Below are 16,502 nucleotides of genomic sequence, written 5' to 3'. Positions count from 1 at the left end.
AGTGAAGCCGGTTGGGAAAGTGAGCTATGAAGAGGGTGTAAGGAGTCTGCAAAGGGACATCGATAAATTAAGTGTTGGCAAACATTTGGCAGATGGAGTTTAATGTGGTCACAAGACGTTAGTGTGCAGGAACAGCAAATGATTAGGAAGGCAAATGGAATGTCGTTGTTTGTTGCTCGGGAATTTGGTTTTCTTTTAAATTCGATTGGATTGTTATATTTTGAAAAATTCTTTACCCTCAAATTGACTTTCCAATTGCCAAAGCCTCATCTCGGGGTAGCTCTGAGCTACACCAGCCACAAGCTCCCAGACTCCATCCCCAACCTCGGCTGAAATATCTGATTGCCCAGGAACAGGAGGAGGCCATTTAGCTCCTCAAGCCCGTTCAGTCGTTCAATTGGAACATGGCTGGCCTGTAGTTTAACTTCGTTTAGCCGCCTCAGTTTGTATCCCTCAATACCCTTAGCTATCAAAGTTCAAAATTCCAACAATCTCAGTTTTGACCCATTGACCCCCCCCCCCCTCCCCCACTCCCCTCCGACTCCACAGATTGTTTCTGTGGGGAGGGGGAGAATTCCACATCTCCAACCCTCACCTACCCCCTCCCACACCAGTTCCATGAGGAAGTGCATTGTGACATTACCCCTGGCTCTAATCTTACGTCGTGTCTCCTTGCTCTGGACTCCACTACCCACTCCCCCCACCCTCCCATCCCCACCACTGGGGATAGTGGAAGGGGAGATGGGCGTGAGGGTGATGGTGGAGGAGCATAGCCTGGGAGTCCTTCATAATTTGACCCTTTATAGACCCAGTGTCATTCTGGTGAATCTGCCTCCATATTTGGTTAGGTGCGTTGGCCATGCTAAATTCTCCCTCAGTGTTGCCCGAACAGGTGCCGAAGTGTGGCGACTAGGGGATTTTCACAGTAACTTCATTGCAGTGTTAATGTAAGCCTACTTGTGACTAATAAATAAACTTTACATTATATCCTTCCTGAGGGACAGTGTCAAGAACTGAACACAAGTTACTCCCATGTCACTGTCCAGAAGGGGTTGACTTGATGAGAATTCCTCGATTGAATTGCAGGAAGAATCTGTCTGGAGGTGGCTCCTACCCTGCGTTACATCACAGCGAAGCAGCACGATTAGCGAATAACAGCTCTGAACAACCCTGTGTCATCCTCATATCGTCCAGGATTCCCGCCTGGGAGGTAACGGCTACAGTTTTGCCTGAATTGTGGACATTCTGGGAGTGTTAGGGTTGGTTGAGGGAGAACAGGCGATGGTTATGGGTGAATGGGGATAGGAGGATTTTGTGACTGGGAATTTAATGTAGTTAATTGTTCCGGAGGTCGGGATGGGGGTCGGTCATTGCACTGGTGAGTGAGAGTCAGAAACTCAGGCAGTCCCAAAGAGCCACAAGATCAGGAAGATGAAAGTATTTCAAACGCAGGCACTCACACCCTGCCTTCCACAACCTCATGACTCCCAAAGCACTTTCCAGCCAATGAAGTACTTTTTTATGGGTAGCCAACTGTTGTATGTAGAACTTGTGGCAGCCAATTTGTGCACAGTAAGCTCCCATAAAGAGCAATGTTGTTTGAGTGATAAATATTGACCAGGTTTGACCTTTTCCCAGGGTGGAAATGTCAATTACTTGTTAAACTTCTTACTGTGTTTACTCCAGTCCAACGCCGGCATCTCCACATCACAATTACTCGGGGACATAGGTTGAAGGTAAAAGGGGGAAAGTTTAAAGGAGATGTGAGAGGCAAGTTTTTTACACAGAGTAAGTGCCTGGAATGCGCTGCCGGAGGAGGTGGTAGAAGCAGATATAATCGCAATGTTTAAGAGGCATCTTGACAAGTACATGAATAGTCCGGGAATAGAGGGATATGGACTGCGTAGAGGCAAAGGGTCTTTAGTTTAGAAAGGTGTCGGTACGGGTTTGGTGGGCTGAAGGGCCTGTTTCTGTGCTGTACTGTTCTTTGTTCCTGTTTCTTTAGGATGGTGGCAGAGGTGGGGCTCTCCCATACTCTTGGCGTTAGAGTCATTACAACACAGAAGGAGGCCATTCAACCGATTGAGTCCATGCTAGCTCTCTGCAGAGCAATCCAGTCAGTCCTCCCGCTCTTTCCCCGTATCTCTGCAAGTTTATTTCCCTCAAATGTCCATCCAATTTCCTTTTGAAATCAGTCATCATCTTTCCAAAGGCAGCAAGTTCCAAGTTGTTACCACTCACTACAGAATAAAAGCTTTTGCTCACATCCACCCCCTGCGTCTCTTGTCCACAATCTGTGTCCTCCAGCCCTTTGGCCATGAGTGAATGGGAACAGCTTCCCATCTAAGCCTGTCACAATCTGATGCACCATTATCAAATCTCCTTTGATCCAAGGTAAACAATCCCAGATTCCCCAACCTAACCCTGTAGTTAAATCCTTCATCCCTGGAATTGTTCTGGTCAATCTCTCTCTGCACCTTCTCAAGGATCTAAGTGTGGTGACCAGAACCGGACACAATACTCCAGTTGTGGCCTAACCACGCAGAGCTTTACAAAGACTCTCCTTTGAAATGCTGCCTTGGGATGTTTTCCATTCACCCCCGAGGGCACCTCTGGCAGTTGGGTGCTCCCTCAGGACTGGACTGGAATTTCAGCATGGATTATGGGCTCAAACTCCTGGATTGGGGCTTGAGTTCACGACCTTCTGATTCAGGGGAAGGAGGACCCATTAAAAAAAACTTGGGGGCAAGGGGTGTTTGAGCATCTTAAACATGTACGATGCAGTTTGGGGAGGGGAGGAGCAGTCCTCACGTGAATGAGAATGTTCCACCTACAGATGGTTGTGGATTGTGTGAAAGTTGGCGTGATATCCGTGGTGTATGAGCACAGTGGGACAACGCTGGACACTCTCCTGTACCGCCTGGAAAAGGTGCTGAGAGGCCGGAGAGCGAGGAGCATTGGAATCATCGCTGAGGGTGACCCAACTGAGATCGACATGGTACAAGGCAAGTAGAAATGGGTGCTTCGGATGATCAGACAGTAACGGCTGAATGAGCCCTAGCTCAGGGCATTGTTACCATCCAGATAAAGGATGATCAGGAAGGACATTCCTGCATTGGAGGCAGTTCAGAGAATCATAGAATCCCTACAGTGCAGAAAGAGGCCATTCGGCCCATCGAGCCTGCACTGACAACAATCCCACCCAGGCCCTATCCCCGTAACCCCACCTATTTACCCTGCTAGTCCCCCTGACACTAAGGGGCAATTTAGCATGGCCAATCCACCTAACCCACACATCTTTGGACTGTGGGAGGAAACTGGAGCACCCGGAGGAAACCCACACAGACATGGGGAGAATGTGCAAACTCCACACAAACTCCACACTCCAAAGCCAGAATTGAACCCGGGGTCCCTGGCGCTGTGAGGCAGCAGTGCTAACCACTGTGCCACCATGTGCCCCTAGGTTTATGCGACTGATTCCTGGGACAAAGTGGTGGTCTTATGAGGAGAGGTTAAGCAGGTTAGGCCGTACTCATTGGAGTTCAGAAGAATGAAAGGAGATCTTGTGAAAACGTTTCAGATTCTGAGAGGGTTTGACAGGGTGGATGCTGAGAGGATGTTTCCTCCAGTGGGGAAGCTATAACTAGGGGGCGCAATGTAAAAATAACGGGTCTTCCATTTATGATGGAGTTAGGAGGAATTTCTTCTCTCAGTGGGTGGTTAGTCTTTAGAATTCTCTCCCCCAGAGAGCAGTGGAGGCCAGGTCATTGAGTATATTCACAGCTGAGCTAGACAGACTTTGGATTGGTGAGGAGGAGTTTTGGGGGACAGGCAGGAAAGTGGAGTTAAAGCCACAATCAGATGAGTGACTCGAGGGAGGCGATGGACTATTCATCCAGAAACTCAGCTAATGTTCTGGGGACCTGGGTTCGAATCCCGCCACGGCAGTTGGTGGAATTTGAATTCAATAAAAAATATCTGGAATTAAGAATCTACTGGTGACCATGAGACTATTGTCGATTGTCGGAAAAACCCATCTGGTTCACTAATGTCCTTGAGGGAAAGAAAACTGCCGTCCTTACCTGGTCTGACCAACATGTGACTCCAGAGCCACAGCAATGTGGTTGACTCTCAACTGCTGTCGGGTAACGAGGGATGAACAGTCAATGTTGGCCACCAGCGATGCCCATGGATAAAAAAATGCTTCCACTTGCTCCTGTTCCATATGTTCTTGTGAAGGCCTGTTAACATGGACAGTGTCCAGCCACTGTGAGATCCACAAAGCTCCCTGTCACTGGGGAAGTTTCCAGGCAGGTGGAGGCCTCTGGCCTCTGCTGGTTGCCTGGAGACCTGATCAGTACAGGGAGCAGAGGCCTCCATCGAGAGTCAATGTGGAAGGGACGGGAGACCAGGGGTCTGCCAACTCTGCAGGATTGCGGAAAGTAACATTACTGACAGGAGCAGATTCTCCTCCTAATCTCTCCTCATTTCCCTCCTCCTGCCAGGCTGTAAAATCAGTTCAATGAACCTTCCGGAAGCCAAGCGAAGAAGATTCTGGGAGAATCTGAGTGGCTGTGTCCTGTCACAGGAAGATGGCGGCCACATCGATATCTTTGTCCCATTGGCTGGGTCAGGTTAGTTTCTAACCTTTACGAGTTTAAGGCGAATATATACAAAACAATTTCCGGTTCGAAGCAGTACTGTCTGCTCTGGGCTAGGAGGTAGTTGCAGAAGTTTCTTTCCGGTCTTCGCGCTCACTGAATACATCGTTTCTCAGTCAGAGATGAACTGCTGACATGCTCCTCATTTTGAGGTCTATTTTAGCTTGCTCCAACTTTGGACGGGAATCACTGCAAACCACACACAACCCTGACTTAGAACCATAGAAAATTACAGCACGGAAAGAGGCCATTCAGCCCATCTTGTCTGCACCAGCTGAATATCCAGCAGCCAATTCGAATCCCACCTTCCAGTACCTGTTCCGTGGCCTTGCGGTTCCAGCCAGGTGCAGATCCAGGTGCTTTTTAAATGGAGTTGAAGGTTTCTGCCTCGATCACCAATCCAGGCAGCAAATTCCAGACACCCACCAGCCTCTGGGTTAGAAAGTGTTTCCTGATATCGCCTCTAATCCTTCCACCAATCACCTTGGGTGGAATTTTGCACTCTGTGCACAGAGCGCTGGCTGGGGAGAGAAACCGGCTGTGTATCTCTCCAGCAGCACAGCTGAGTTTTCTCTCCAGATTCGCTGGAAATCTGCACAGAATACCTGGGGGCCTGGTTTCCGCTGGGGAGGGGCCTGATGGAGCCGGCAATCCTGGCTCCACAGAGATTGGGCGCTTTTAAAAAAGGGCATCCCGTTCTGCATTAAAACAAAGCTTACCCTCCAACTATAGATGTGGGACCCCTTATAACAAGCACTGGGCATTCCTCCCCTACTACACGTAAGGTAAAGCCCCCAAATGGAATGCCCCGGAGGGTCTGCCACTGGTTGGCACTGCCAAGTTGGCACTGCTGGTGGGCAGTGCCAGGGTGCCAGTGGGCAGTGCAAGAGTTGCAGGGGGCAGTGCCAGGGCATGTCTCTCTCTCTGGGGAAAATTGGAAAACAAGATCCCACTGGCGAGAATCTCTTGCGATATTTTGTACCCACGTTGGATGCAGGTGCAAAATCACCTGCTTATATCCCTCCCCCCCGAGGTAACTGACCTCTCTGCTAGGGGAACACTGTCTACCCTATCTACGTCCCTCATAATTTTGAATATCTCAATCAATTCACCCCTCAGCCTCCTCTGCTCTAAGAAGAATAACCCCAGCCTATCCAATCCTTCCTCATAGCTGCAACTTTCAGCTCTGGGAACATTCTTGTCAATCACTTCTGATTTCTCTCCAGAGTAATTCATCGGAATTCTATCGCCCCGCCCACCACGGAATCGGAGCGGGCGAGGGGCGGACAACGGAAATGTCCATTGACCTCGGGTGGGAATTTTCGGTCTTGCTCAAGCGAGGCCGCAAAACCCCGCCCTTTATGTCATTTAATGTGGTGACCAGAACTGTACACAAAACTCCAGCTGTGGTCGAACCAGCGTTCTACACAGTTCCAGCATTACATCCCTGCTTCTGTATTCAATATCTCGCCCAATAATAGAAGGCATTCCTTACGCTTCTTTACCACCATATCTACTAGTCCTCATTTGGAAATATATCACCGTTCCTTCACCGTCACTGGGTTAAAATCCTGGAACTCTCTCCCTAACAGCGCTGTGGATGTACCTACACCACATGGTTCAAGAAGGCAGCTCACCATCACCTTCTCAAGGCAATTAGGGAGGGGTAATAAATGCTGGTCCAGCCAGCGGCATCCATATCCCATCAATTAATTTTTAAAAATTGGGATACATCTCTGAAGAGAGAGAAAGGATGAAGGGGAATGGGAAGCAGGTAGGGAGGGAGGATTTGTATCTGCCAGAGAGAGAGAGAGAGCGAGGGAGTGAGAGGCTTGATGGTCCTGACAACCTTCCCCTATCTGTAAAATCTCGGAACCATTTATCTCTGAATCTAACCCATCTTTCTGTGTGGCCAGAGACAGGGATGGAACTTCTTTCACAACTCTCCGCACTGACTGCCATGTACTACAGCTCACCCACTGGTATAGTGACTGGATGGTACCAGCACAGTGAGTATATTGTGTCTACACCCCTGCGAAGGACAGATTGCTGCAGTTCGTTCCCAATTAGCAATATCTCAGCCCGGGCAGACTGATTAACCAACCAATATTATAGAAAGTATTGTACGTCATTAACTAGGTTCCACTTTCTCATCATGTCCTCACTTTCCCACCGCCTCCCCGTTCTCCCACCCCCTTCCCATTCTCCCAACCTCCATTCTTCCCCCCATTCTCCCACCTCCCCCCCATTCTCCCACCTCCCCCCCATTCTCCCCCCCCATTCTCCCACCTTCCCCTCATTCTCCCACCTCCCCCCCATTCTCCAACCTCCCCCCCATTCTCCCCCCCATTCTCCCACCCCCTCCCCATTCTCCCACCCCCTCCCCATTCTCCCACCGTCTCCCCGTTCTCCAACCCCCTCCCCATTCTCCCACCCCCTCCCCACTCTCCCACCCCCTCCCCACTCTCCCACCTCCTCCCCGCTCTCCCACCTCCTTCCCACTCTCCCACCTCCTCCCCGCTTTCCCACCTCCTCCCCGCTGTCCCACCTCCCCCCGTTCTCCCACCCTTTCCCCATTCTCCCACCCCCTCCCCTCCCCATTCTCCCACCCGCTCCCCATTCTCCCACCTCCCCCCCCATTCTCCCACCTCCTCCCTGCTCGCCCACCTCTTCCTCGCTACCCCACACCCACATCCCCACTCTCCCCCTCCCCCAGGCCTGCAGTGTAACCACATGCAGCTTTGAGGTCCCATCTTATCAATCCAGCAATGGCCTGGTCAAAGCCACTGTGCCTCTGAGTTTCAGTCTGATGCATTCTGTGCAAAGCCGCCTGTGCTAAACACTTGTAAACTCAGTGATGGAGGTTGGCAGCTCAATCTCGGCATTCAATATTGGATTTGATTTATTGTCACATGTAACATACAGTGAAAAGTATTGTTTCTTGCGCGCTATACAGACAAAACATACCGTTCATAGAGAAGGAAAGTAGAGGGTACAGAATACAGTGTTACAGTCATAGCTAGGGTGTAGAGAAAGATCAGCTTAATGCGAGATAGGTCCATTCAAAAGTCTGACAGCTGCAAGGAAGAAGCTGTTCTTGAGTCGATTGGTACGTGATCTCAGACTTTTGTATCTTTTTCCCAACGGAAGAAGGTGGAAGAGAGAATGTCCGGGGTGCGTGGGGTCCTTGATTATGCTGGTTCCTTTGCTGAGGCAACGGGAAGTGTAGACAGAGACAATGGATGGGAGGCTGGTTTGAATGATGGATTGGGCTACATTCACGACCTTTTGTAGTTTCTTGCGGTCTTGGCCAGAGTAAGAGCCATACCAAGCTGTGATACAACCAAAAAGAATGCTTTCTATGGTGCATGTGTAAAATTGGTGAGAGTCGTAGCTGACATGCTGAATTTCCTGAGTCTTCTGAGAAAGTAGAGGCATTGGTGGGGCTTTCTCAACTATAGTGTCGGCATGGGGGGACCAGGACAGGTTGTTGGTGATCTAGACACCTAAAAACTTGAAGTTCTCAACCATTTCTACTTCGTCCCCATTGATGTAGACAGGGGCATGTTCTCCACTACGCTTCCTGAAGTCGATGACTATCTCCTTCGTTTTGTTGACATTGAGGGAGAGATTATTGTTGCCGCACCAATTCACCAGATTCTTGATCTCATTCCTGTACTCTGTCTCATCATTGTTTGAGATCTGACCCACTACGGTGGTGTCATCAGCAAACTTGAAAATGGAGTTGGAGGGGAATTTGGCCACACAGTCATAGGTGTATAAGGGAAACAGACACCTCAAGCCGCCAGGAGATTTTCATTTTCAAGTGCAGCGTGGATGATGCACCCGGCCTTCTCTGGAGGTCCCCAGATGCCGGTGTTCAGCAAATTTGCTTCACTCTGCATCATGTCAAGAAACGGTTGGAGACACTGGATACTGCAAAGGCAATGGGCCCTGATAACATTCCGGCAATGGTACTGAAGGCTTGTGCTCCAGAACTTGCCGCTCCCCGAGCCAAGCTCTTCCAGTACAACTACAACACTGGCATTTACCCAGCAATGTGGAAAATAGCTCAGGTATGTCACAAAAAATAGAACAAATCCAACCCAGCCAATTACCTCCCCATATTTCTACTCTCGATCATCAGTAAGTGATGGAAGGGACACCAGCGCTATCAAGTGCGACACGGTAGCACAGTGGTTAGCACTGCTGCTTCACAGCTCCAGGGACCTGGGTTCGATTCCCGGGCTTGGGTCACTGTCTGTGTGGAGTTTGCACATTCTCCTCGTGTCTGCGTGGGTTTCCTCCGGGTGCTCCGGTTTCCTCCCACAGTCCAAAGATGTGTGGGTTAGGTTGATTGGCCATGCTAAAATTGCCCCTTAGTGTCCTAGGATGCGTAAATTAGAGGGATTAGTGGGTAAAATATGTAGGGTAATGGGGGTAGGGCCTGGGTGGGATTGTGGTCGGTGCAGACTCGATGGGCCGAATGGCCTCTTTCTGTACTGTAGGGTTTCTATGATCTATGAAGTGCCACTCACTCCGCAACAACCTGCTCACTGATGCTCAGTTTGGGTTCCGCTTGGGTCGCTCCTGACCTCATTATAGCCTTGGTTCAAAAATGGACAAAAAAGCTGAACTCCAGAGGTGAGGTGAGACGGATTGTCCTTGACATCAAGGCAGCATTTGACCGAGTATGGCAACTTGACGCCTTACAAATCTGGGTTCAATGGGAATTAGGGACAAAACCCACTATTGGTTAGAGCCATACCCGGCACAAATAGATGGTTGTGGTGGTTGGAGGTCAATCATTTCAGCTCCAGGACTTCTCTGAAGGGGTCTCTCAGGATAGGGTCCGAGACCCAACCATCTTCAGCTGCTTCATCAATGACCTTCCTTCCATCATAAGGGCGGAGGTGGAGATGTTCACTGATGACTGCACAATGTGGGATTTTCCTGCCATTCCCACAGCTGGGATCTTCAGGTTCCGCCAAAGGTGACCTCACCATGGCGGGTTCCCCGGTGGCAGGATGGGTGAGCCATACAAAACACCGTAGACCAGCAGGACTGGAGGATCCTGCCAGTGGCCAAAGGCAAGGCACCTCCATCGGAAAACATACCGTAGAAGGTGCCGGAAAACCCCGGCCATTAGGCTGGTAACTGAACGCTTGGTCAGAAGGGTAGGTTTCAAAGTGGTTGAGGAAGTGGTGAGCCGGAGAGGTTTAGGGAGGGAATTCCAGAGCTTGGGGCCCAGGCAGTCAAAGGCATGGCCACCAATGGTGGAGCGATTAAACTCGGGAGTGAGCAAGAGGCTGGAATCGGATGAGCGTGGATATCTCAGAGGGTTGTAAGGATGGAGGAGATTATAGAACGAGGGAAGGACGAGGCCTATGAGGAATTAGAAAAAGAAGGATGAGGTTGGTAAGAGAGAGAGATAATCGGGCTTCGAGCACAAATGTAGACCAAGGGTGATGGGGAACGAGGCTTGGCACATGTCAGGATACCTGGGTACTCATTAGCGACTGTTTACAGGTGTAATAATCCCCCACTTCCTCTCGCAGTAAATTGGAGTGTTTGCTGTTAGTCCTCAGTGAATGGCTGTGGAATAGGAAGGATCCTGCTCCCCCAGCTATATACTTCAATGTGGAGAAGCTGCAGGAATGGAGCAGGTTGGCACACGCACAGGAGGAGGTTCTAAGAAATGTCCGCAAACAGATGAGGCTGCATTTCAAGCAATTGCAGGGAGACGTCTGTGCGAGGATGATCGGTAGGATTTAAATCACATTTTAGAACATAGAACATAGAACATAGAACATTACAGCGCAGAACAGGCCCTTCGGCCCACGATGTTGCACCGACCAGTTAAAAAAAAACTGTGACCCTCCAACCTAAACCAATTTCTTTTCGTCCATGAACCTATCTACGGATCTCTTAAACGCCCCCAAACTAGGCGCATTTACTACTGATGCTGGCAGGGCATTCCAATCCCTCACCACCCTCTGGGTAAAGAACCTACCCCTGACATCGGTTCTATAACTACCCTCCCTCAATTTAAAGCCATGCCCCCTCGTGCTGGATTTCTCCATCAGAGGAAAAAGGCTATCACTATCCACCCTATCTAAACCTCTAATCATCTTATATGTTTCAATAAGATCCCCTCTTAGCCGCCGCCTTTCCAGCGAAAACAATCCCAAATCCCTCAGCCTCTCCTCATAGGATCTCCCCTCCATACCAGGCAACATCCTGGTAAACCTCCTCTGCACCCTCTCCAAAGCCTCCACATCCTTCCTGTAATGTGGGGACCAGAACTGCACACAGTACTCCAAGTGCGGCCGCACCAGAGTTGTGTACAGTTGCAACATAACGCTACGACTCCTAAATTCAATCCCCCTACCAATAAACGCCAAGACACCATATGCCTTCTTAACAACCTTATCTACTTGATTCCCAACTTTCAGGGATCTATGCACACATACACCTAGATCCCTCTGCTCCTCCACACTATTCAAAGTCCTCCCGTTAGCCCTATACTCAACACATCTGTTATTCCTACCAAAGTGAATTACCTCACACTTCTCCGCATTAAACTCCATCCGCCACCTCTCGGCCCAACTTTGCAACCTGTCTAAGTCTTCCTGCAAACTACGACACCCTTCCTCACTGTCTACCACACCACCGACTTTGGTGTCATCAGCAAATTTGCTAATCCACCCAACTATACCCTCATCCAGATCATTAATAAATATTTTATCCCTTGTTCTGTGCTAAATATTTAAAAACTCGATCCTTGTACAGTTGCCAGAAGTTTTTTTTTTAGCTACCGTGGTCTTCCCAGGGCGAATCCCACCAGCTTCTCTAGAATGTAACCAGTGGGCTGTTTCCCTTCCCAAATCCTGGAATTCTCTGTTCAAAATCCAGTGGAGCTCTAAAAGGTATTATCGAAATGAATGTGGAAGATTAATGTTGAGGTTTCCTGCTCAGTAAATCTTTCTCTTTCCTTCCCCTTTGCTTTCTTCTTCTTCACTTCATCCTTTTCTCCGGGGGAGGTGGGGGGGAGGGGGAGGTTTCCATTGCTGAAGGGTGGGAATATCACTGTCTAGAAAATTCTTAAACCTACCTCCAATCGCCACAGCCACACAAACATAAATGTGCAAGGGAATTATTGAGAAAAGACAACGTTTGCAAATAAGACAGAAATAGTCTGTGAAACAACTCAACTCTCTATTTTAGCAAACTCATCAATATGATGTAAATGATTGAGGATTGAATGAACTCAATGTGACAGCATATTAATCTATGGACTTCAATTCAAAATACTAACCTTTCATTTTTATTATATAAATTAAGGAGGGCTGCATTTTGCGATGTATTGTAATTATTTATACAGTCAAAATTTCATAATTGCGCAATCTTTTTAATATTTATTTGAGTTTAATGATTGTCTATAATTACATTCTTAATTCTGCTAACTTGTTTTGTTTATATCATCATCACAACTTGGCACCTGCCACCATAATGGTCATCCATCTGTCTGTCGCCATCCATCCATCCCTTCCTCCATCCATCCGTCCGTAGATCCATCCCTCCCTCCATCTGTCCATTCATATCTCTGTCTGTCAGTCCATCCCTCTAACCATCCGTCCATCCATCCCTCTGTCTCTCTGTCCATCCTTCCTACCATCTGCCCATCCATCCCTTCCTCCATCCATCCCTCCGTCCATCCATCCCTCTGTCCATTCATCCCTTCCTCCATCCATCACTCTGTCCTTCCATCCCTCCCCTCCATCCAATGATCCATCCATCCCTTCTGCTCTCTGTCCACCCATCTACCCCTCTGTCTATCCCTCCTACCATCCATCCATCCATCTATACTCTCTACCTTCTTTTTCCTTTTCTTCCACCTTTCTGCTACTCCCCCTCTCTTCCACCCTTGTTATTCCTCATTCCCACACCTGCTTGATTTTTTAAAGCTGTTATTTCCTTCCTCCTTTTGCTGTCCGGATATGCTTTTGTTTTTTAATCTTTCCTCCCTTCTCTCTCTCTCTCACTCAGTTCTTATTTCCCTTTAATCTCCTTTCCCTCAGGGTATTTCAGTGATCTCTGAAACTGGAGTTACTTAAAGAGCCAATTATATCAGTGTGGGTGACACAGGTCCGAGCCAGTCTTGCTGTGCACTGTGATGTGTGCCCTTTATTCCCCTGTAGGGCAGCTAATGTTTGACTCAATGAGTGGAACCAAAATCCCACAGAATCAGGAAATTGCTCAAGCTTTAACCGAAGGATTGGTCGCTATGACGGGGGAAAAACGGGTAAATATCATTCAGGAGCAACATTATCTTCCCTCAGAGACTGTTAAAGATTGGGATGGTATCAGGGACAAGGCCATTCAGTTACTGGGAGAAACTAGAGCTGTTCTCTTGGAAATAGAGAAGGATAAAGGGGGATTCAAAATGATGATAGGTTTTGACAGAGTAAAAAAGGAGAAGCTGTTTTGCTCGGGGAAGAGAGAGACAAACTGAATTATTTTAACCTCTCCCCGTCTGTCTGTAGGCAGAGGCATTTTTGAATTATCTTTAAAGTAGGTTGTGAAGCCTTTCCCCAAACCCTCAGTTTGTGTGATCCAATTTTATAATTAACACACAGAAAACTCGTGCCATGATTAACTTAGAAGGTTAGTTTATTTCACATTCACACACACACACACACACATGCACACACAAACACACGCACACATACACACGCATGCATGCACGCACACACACACATGCACACACAAACACATACGCACACATACACACATACACAAACACACGCACGCATGCGCGCACACACGTGCACACACACACGCACACATACACAAACACACGCATGCACGCGCACACACACGTGCGCGCACACACGCACTCACAGTCATAGTAAGGGAGTGTTAGGAAGAAAAATACAGCTATTCGGCTATAGTGACCATCACTCTCGAGAAAACCAGGCGAAGGCTCTTGGCGTTTCAGACAAAGCCTTTATTACAAACTGTAGTATGGGCTAGCCCCAGTGCTCCAACTAGTGGTTCACCAGGAAAAAGCTTCAATCCAGGAATTAAACTGTCATTTATAGTTAAGATCTAGTGACAAGAAACTAGTATATACCAATCAAAGATTTACTTTTGTACAGAAATTATATCTATATCCACTCACAACTATCGATTAGGTTTACATCATGCATGTGTAAGGGTATAGTTGTCCAATTATAACTTGTGCACATCTTCCTAATTATAATATCGCCAAGCAATGAGGGCTAATTGTCTGGACCAATGGTATATCGACCTTCCTTTCCATTGTTCCTTGTTCTAATGGGCAAACATGAGCTGCGGCTGCACATTGTTCAATTGGATGATCTTTGATTCTTATCTGGGTCTGTTCTAATCAACACCTGTGGTTTTCTCATAGCCTTGTAGCTTATGTGATTTTTAAACTGTGTGATTAGAGTCATAGAGGTTTACAGCATTGCCCAACTTGTCCATGCCGGCCTTTTTTTTAAGCCACTAAGCTAGTCCCAATTGCCCGCATTTGGCCCATATCCCTCTGTACCCATCTTACCCATGTAAATTTTTAAAAATAGAGTCATTATTTAGAGACAGGTTAGAGACAGCAACACTAAAATCCACAAAATGACTGACAATGCAGCATGATGGGGTTTCTGTGCCTAGATTGCTTGACAAGCGACGATCAGAGACTTTATAAATCAAACAGGCTCCAAGGTGTTGGAACATGGCGACCAGCTGCTTGGTCTCCTCAGTTAGCTGTTAATTCAGCAGATTGAGGGTGTTTTAATTCTCAAAGGAATGTGGAGATCACTCGAGTTAGGTGACCTTTCTTCTCCACAATGATTTCAAAAGAGATGTTTATCTCACGACTGAAACTGGCTTTGGTTTCAGGACTGATAATGTCCTGGCCATTGGCTTTTGAAAGAGCTTTTTAGACAAGATCTTCATCCATATTGAAGATCTTGTCTAAAAAGACCCTCTGACTCTACTGAAGAAGTGAAAGTTTTCTTAAAGTTAAAGTTTATTTATTAGTGTCACAAGTAGGCTTACATTAACACTGCAATGAAGTTACTGTGAAAATCCCCTAGTCACCACGCTCCGGCACCTGTTCGGGTACACTGAGGGAAAGTTTAACACAGCCAATGCACCTAACCAGCACATCTTTGGACTGTGGGAGGAAACCGGAGTCCCTGGATGAAACCCACACAGGGAGAACGTGCAGACCCTGCACAGACAGTGACCCAAGCCGAGAATCGAACCCAGGTCCCTGGCGCTGTGAGGCAGCAGCGCTAACCACTGTGCCACCATGCCGCCCAAGCTTAACAATATGCAAATGCTGTCCATTCTCACTTTTGAAGTGGACCTGGACAGTCCCAGGTGTGAGATGGGTCTGTTAACAATTCTGCAGGAATCTGCAAGTCCCCTGGTTCCGTGATTAGAATGACCTTACAGTTAGATGTGAGATTCGCTGATGATGAGATGAAGACTCTTGTATACTTGTAATTCCTATTGGTAGTTTCCAGAACAAAGGGCCAATGCTGTAGTCATGTGACTGGTAACAGCCATCTTGTTGGGTTCAGCAGTAAGTAATTTCAAAAGAAGCAAATAAAGAGAATAAAGTCTGATTTACACAGCTGTTCATGTCTTATTGACAGAATAGTTTGTGTTGGCCAGAGGGTTGGTAACCAGAGGGCAGAGATTTGAAATCATTGGCAAAAGGTAGTTTTAGACTCCAAAGGTAGGGGAGTCTAAAACTAGAGGGTATAGGTTTAAGGTGCGAGAGGAGAGATACAAATGAGTCCAGAAGGGCAATTTTTTCATACAGGGAGTGGTGAGTGTCTGGAACAAGCGGGTAGTAGTAGAGGCGGGTACAATTTTGTCTTTTAAAAAGCATTTAGACAGTTACATGGGTAAGATGGGTACAGAGATATGGGTCAAATGCGGCAATTGGGACTAGTTTAGGGGTTTAAAAAAAAGGGCGGCATGGACAAGTTGGGCCGAAGGGTCTGTTTCCATGCTGTAAACCTCTATGACTCTATGAGAGGGAACTGAGAAGCAGTTTTGTTTTTGAGCAGTGACTTATTATAGTCTGGAATGCGCTGCCTGAATGATGTGCAAAGAGACTCACTGATAAGTTTTTAAAGGGTGTTTAACTATATGTAGGGTGCTATAAAAATTCTAGTAGTTGTTGCAACTAAAGAAGCTTTTCCAATTTTGCAATCCCTTCATTGGAGCCAAATATTTGAAGCTTATTCCAATACAAGACCTGCTCCAATTCAGATTCTGCCTTGTGCTCACCCGGGATGAAGCAATGTGAACTTTCTCTTTATATTTCAGGAGAAGCCTTTGGAGTTTCTCGCTAACTTCCTTCACAGCCGATCTGGGAGGAGCAAGTCGTTAAAAGCTGCTGAAACGTTTCTGACACAAGGTGGCGGAGGGATTGACCTGGTCAAGGTGCAGTCACCTGATTCCTTTCTTTAATCTTCAAGCAAAATTATTGCGGAAGCTGGAATCAGAAACAAAGACAGAAGATGCTGGAAAACTCAGCAGGTCTGGCAGCATCTGTGGAGAGAGAATAGAGCCAATGTCAGGATGATTCATCAGACCATAAGACATAGGAGCAGAATTAGGCCACTCGGCCCATCGAGTCTGCTTTGCCATTCAATCATGGCTGATATATCCATTCAGACTCGAAACGTTGGCTCTGTTCTCTCTCCACAGATGCTGTCCAACCTGCTGAGATTTTCCAGCATTTTCTGTTTTCCTTTCTTTAATTGTTGAATCTCGGAATCCTACACCACAAAAGGA

General features: G+C 47.5%; 1 protein-coding gene across 1 annotated transcript in view; it reads left to right on the top strand.

The window, feature by feature from the left end:
* ect2l (epithelial cell transforming 2 like) overlaps window positions 1-16,502 on the top strand; it is a 53,465-nt gene that overhangs the window by 13,995 nt on the left and 22,968 nt on the right. Inside the window, exons 7-13 of the mRNA XM_078230637.1 lie at window positions 1,087-1,210; window positions 2,837-3,005; window positions 4,506-4,634; window positions 6,578-6,670; window positions 10,243-10,425; window positions 12,863-12,966; window positions 16,032-16,148. Coding sequence (XP_078086763.1) covers window positions 1,087-1,210; window positions 2,837-3,005; window positions 4,506-4,634; window positions 6,578-6,670; window positions 10,243-10,425; window positions 12,863-12,966; window positions 16,032-16,148 — 919 coding nt within the window. The remainder of the gene's footprint in view (window positions 1-1,086; window positions 1,211-2,836; window positions 3,006-4,505; window positions 4,635-6,577; window positions 6,671-10,242; window positions 10,426-12,862; window positions 12,967-16,031; window positions 16,149-16,502) is intronic.

Source organism: Mustelus asterias, chromosome 15 (genome assembly GCF_964213995.1).
Source record: "Mustelus asterias chromosome 15, sMusAst1.hap1.1, whole genome shotgun sequence".
In the NCBI taxonomy this organism is placed as follows: domain Eukaryota; kingdom Metazoa; phylum Chordata; class Chondrichthyes; order Carcharhiniformes; family Triakidae; genus Mustelus; species Mustelus asterias.
Note: the sequence above shows the minus strand (reverse complement) of the source record. Positions and strands in the feature narration are given on the sequence as shown.